Raw genomic sequence first — 3,483 nt, forward strand, 5'->3', positions numbered from 1 at the left:
GAAATCGCAATGATGTTACCCAAGTAGCTAATGAAATTTCCAAATGATATTGCCCAAGTAACTAATGAAAATCGCAATGATGTCGCCCAAGTAGCTAATGAAATTTCCAATGATATTGCCCAAGTAACTAATGATATTGCCAATGATATTGCCCAAGTAACTAATGAAAATCGCAATGATGTCGCCCAAGTAGCTAATGAAATTTCCAATGATATTGCCAAAGTAACCATTGAAAATCGCAATGATACTCACCAGATAATTAATGAAATTTCCAATGATACTGGCCAGATAAGTAATGAAAATCACAATGATATGCCTTTGTAAAGATATGAAATTGGTAATAAGGCCTTGCCTCCATTTAATGAAAAAAGCGCAGGCTTTATGATAATGAAAAGACATGGTAACAGGAATGATTCCCTATCATAAAGAGTGTGGATGGATACACAGGGAGCCATAGGCAGTTACCTTGTTTTTATGATAAAAGTGCTAGCCACTAGTGAACGGCCAGCAGCAGTCGGGAATGTAACGTGGTCCCTGACGGTGAAAGAAGGTTAATAAACAGCCTCATAATGAACGGGCAAAACTTACCGAGTGAGACATACTTCCTCCAATTATGGTGACCGAAATGGTCATCAAGCGTGTCATGCCGAGATCCTGGGCCCATCTCCTTGGTACTATTGGCCACTCGGTTCATCTCGGCCCAACTCCGCTCAATCCCCTCGCCATCAGTTCGCCCCACACCTGGCTTGAAGTCCAGTGAATGCGGTGCTTGACATGGTAGTTTATGCATGGGGCAGTGGCACTTAGGTATGCCCCAATTGGTGGAAACGCCATCGGGTAATTTTAGGTGGTCGGGGAGAGCTTCCATGTGGTTAAAAAAATTAACTTTGAACTGGCAGGCGATGTCATATGATATAAAAATGCCGAGGACCAGTACGGGAGCGAGCCCCAACAGCAGGATGTAATCCATGTTGCAATATGTGATCGTGTTCTATTAGCTTCGTATTGTTACAATCAAAGTGGACAAACCTTTCTCCCTTCTGGAGATCGCCTACTCCACCGCTTCTTACAATTTCGTGACGGGCGCACAAAGCCATGCCGACCCCTGTTGAGCGCAGCCCCGCTGAAAATTTGGTTTCAGCATGGGCCAAGGTTCTGAATCTGCTGCAAGAGCTAATCTGAAAAAAGGATTTCATTAGAAACCATATGTGGGAGAATTGAAATGAGCTTACATCCTTTTGTGTCGTGTACTTCAAAATGTGCTTGCAGTATGGCTCGTCGTCGGTGAAATAAGCCATTCCGGTATGTAAGCCAGGGTCCTTCTTGATCGACAACCGCATCAGGTTCTTCAATCAAAAGTTCGCATCGAAGGCTAGGATTAAAGTATAAAGAAACTTGTAAGATTGTCAGATAAGTAGGACCAAGATGGCAGGAAGTCATACCTCATTTCTTTGGGAACTTGTTCCCATTCATTTTGCAGATTGATGCCGGGAATCGGACAAGCAGGACAAGGGACGGTCAAATCCAAGTGACTGGTACTAATGAGACCATTCTTGATGTCTCCCCGACCGTTGCGCTTCATCAGTTTCAGATGGCGGAACTCATGTATCATACGCATAAATGATTTGTAACGTGTCTGGAAGAAAACATCACTTTCCGCCAAACATTCAAAGGCTCGGCTTACCTTAGGAACATTGAGGCTAGTGTTGTCCGTGAGATGCTCGAGCGCTTTGTAGAATTCATGAGCTGACAGCTTCCCAGTAAGGGTGACTGTGTGGAAGAGCTCGAGTAGGCGAAAAGTGGCGCAAGTCTGTGGGTAGTGGACAGTTGCCGGATACCACTCGACTCGGAGTAGTTGTTGCCGACTTGTTATGCGGTGGTCACAGCCACAAAAATCGACCGCGACGTAGTGTAAGCCGTTTGTATGAAGGACTATAAAGTCCTTGTGACCTGGCCTCGGGACCAGGCAAGGGGAACCCATGTGCCCGAGTTGCACACGTAGTCCCATATCCCTCAGTGTTGTTTTTTGGAAGAAAGTCTGGTTCCATTCCTACGTGGGTCAGCACTAGATCATCCAACAAAAGTGGAAGTCGTACCTGGATGATGTGAAGTGGCAGGTAATGGTGCCGCTGAAGGCAACAGCTACGACACTCGAGTACCCCCCCTAAGCAATCCTCACAACGATAAAGCCCATCAGCAGAGGTGCAGGACATGCACCCCTGCAGCTGACCATCGCCACGACCTTCCAGACGCAACATCTCCAAGAGGAACTCATCCCTAAATCCAGGATCCCCCTTTCCTTGACCGGCCCAATCAAGGAGTGGTGCATCCTGTAAGTCTAGTGTAAGTCGTCGTAACTCATGAGAAAAAAGACGTACCGAGGTTGGATAGCGTTTTGCAGCGACCTTTCCAGCAACATCTGAAACCGGCGCGACTTCTTCTTCCTGAGCGGGTTGATCAAGAGCTAGGATATCATCCACACCCTCTTCGTGCAAGGCACTTGGGTTCCAATCGTACTGAGGAGGAGGGGAATCGCGAGTCAAAGTCCCTTTTCGTGGGGATGCAGGGGTCGGCTGGATGCGAAGACCATCACTGGTGATGTGGAAGGAACGGGCATGTGGAATGAGCATCTCGTCGTCAGAGTCATCGCGTAGTACAACAAACGTCTGTGTCTTGCGTTTGCCTCTCATGAGAAAATCAAGGGTCGAGAGGGATGCTTTGTCATCTGGCTAATATGGAAGCATTTACAAAGCAAATGGACTAAGATGTTGGTAAAGTAACGAAACGACGACAAAAAGTTCGGTGGAGCTAAGAATATAACTACAAGGCCTTCAGTGGTGCACGAAATATTTCAACTTCTGGGTTACCAGCTGCACGTGCGCGCGCAAGTGAGTCCTGGACCACCTTTTCAATCTCCTTGAGCACCTCTTCACAGTCCGAGCAATCTTGAGGTACCTCCAAGGTACGCATGATCTCCTGAATAGCAACGTTCATCAGAACCATCCAAGTCGGGTTTGCTGGTACAGGACCATCAACCATCGCTGGGAAACGGAAGGCCAGCCAGTGGATCTGACCCCTTAGCCACTAAGTAGATAGTATGTGAGCGGCACATCTAGACCAGAACAATGGACTGGTGGCTACCACTTTTATGATAAAACTAAGGCAATTGCCTGCAGAGCTGTGTGTATAAGTCCACAAGTTTTATGAAAGGCATTTCATAGATGTGTCCTGTGTTTTCTTTCTCATAAAACCTATGTTCTTTTCATAAGATATAGGCAAGGCCACAGAGTGCTTTTCATAATTAAACCTGTGTGCTTTCAATAGGTATTTCATTCACTGGGTTAGGTGTATTCATTGCCTTTTTCATAATTAATGGTGTGCACTTTCATTGAATATTTCATTAGGAATTTTGGGCGCTTTCATTGCTTTTTTCATAATTAATCCTGTGTGATTTCAATAAATATTTCATTCACTATGTTAGGT

The 3,483-nt window shown here is 45.7% G+C and overlaps 2 protein-coding genes across 2 annotated transcripts in view; one reads left to right on the forward strand and one right to left on the reverse strand.

Moving 5' to 3' along the window:
• Positions 1 to 493: 493 nt before the first annotated feature.
• On the reverse strand, positions 494 to 3,039 carry LACBIDRAFT_333723 (uncharacterized protein; the record flags this gene model as incomplete). The annotated part of the gene is made up of 9 exons (XM_001888437.1): positions 494 to 534; positions 589 to 991; positions 1,071 to 1,178; positions 1,233 to 1,346; positions 1,685 to 2,050; positions 2,097 to 2,164; positions 2,231 to 2,330; positions 2,379 to 2,729; positions 2,857 to 3,039. 9 exons carry the CDS (start codon positions 3,037 to 3,039, stop codon positions 494 to 496), a joined length of 1,734 nt encoding a protein of 577 aa, XP_001888472.1.
• Positions 3,040 to 3,133: 94 nt separating this feature from the next.
• The window catches only part of LACBIDRAFT_312815 (uncharacterized protein), a gene marked incomplete at its 3' end in the record, with an annotated part of 2,150 nt that continues 1,800 nt past the window's right edge, over positions 3,134 to 3,483 (forward strand). The window contains exon 1 of the mRNA XM_001888385.1: positions 3,134 to 3,474. The remainder of the gene's footprint in view (positions 3,475 to 3,483) is intronic.

This window comes from Laccaria bicolor, genomic scaffold, assembly GCF_000143565.1.
Source record: "Laccaria bicolor S238N-H82 LACBIscaffold_55 genomic scaffold, whole genome shotgun sequence".
Lineage (NCBI taxonomy): Eukaryota > Fungi > Basidiomycota > Agaricomycetes > Agaricales > Hydnangiaceae > Laccaria > Laccaria bicolor.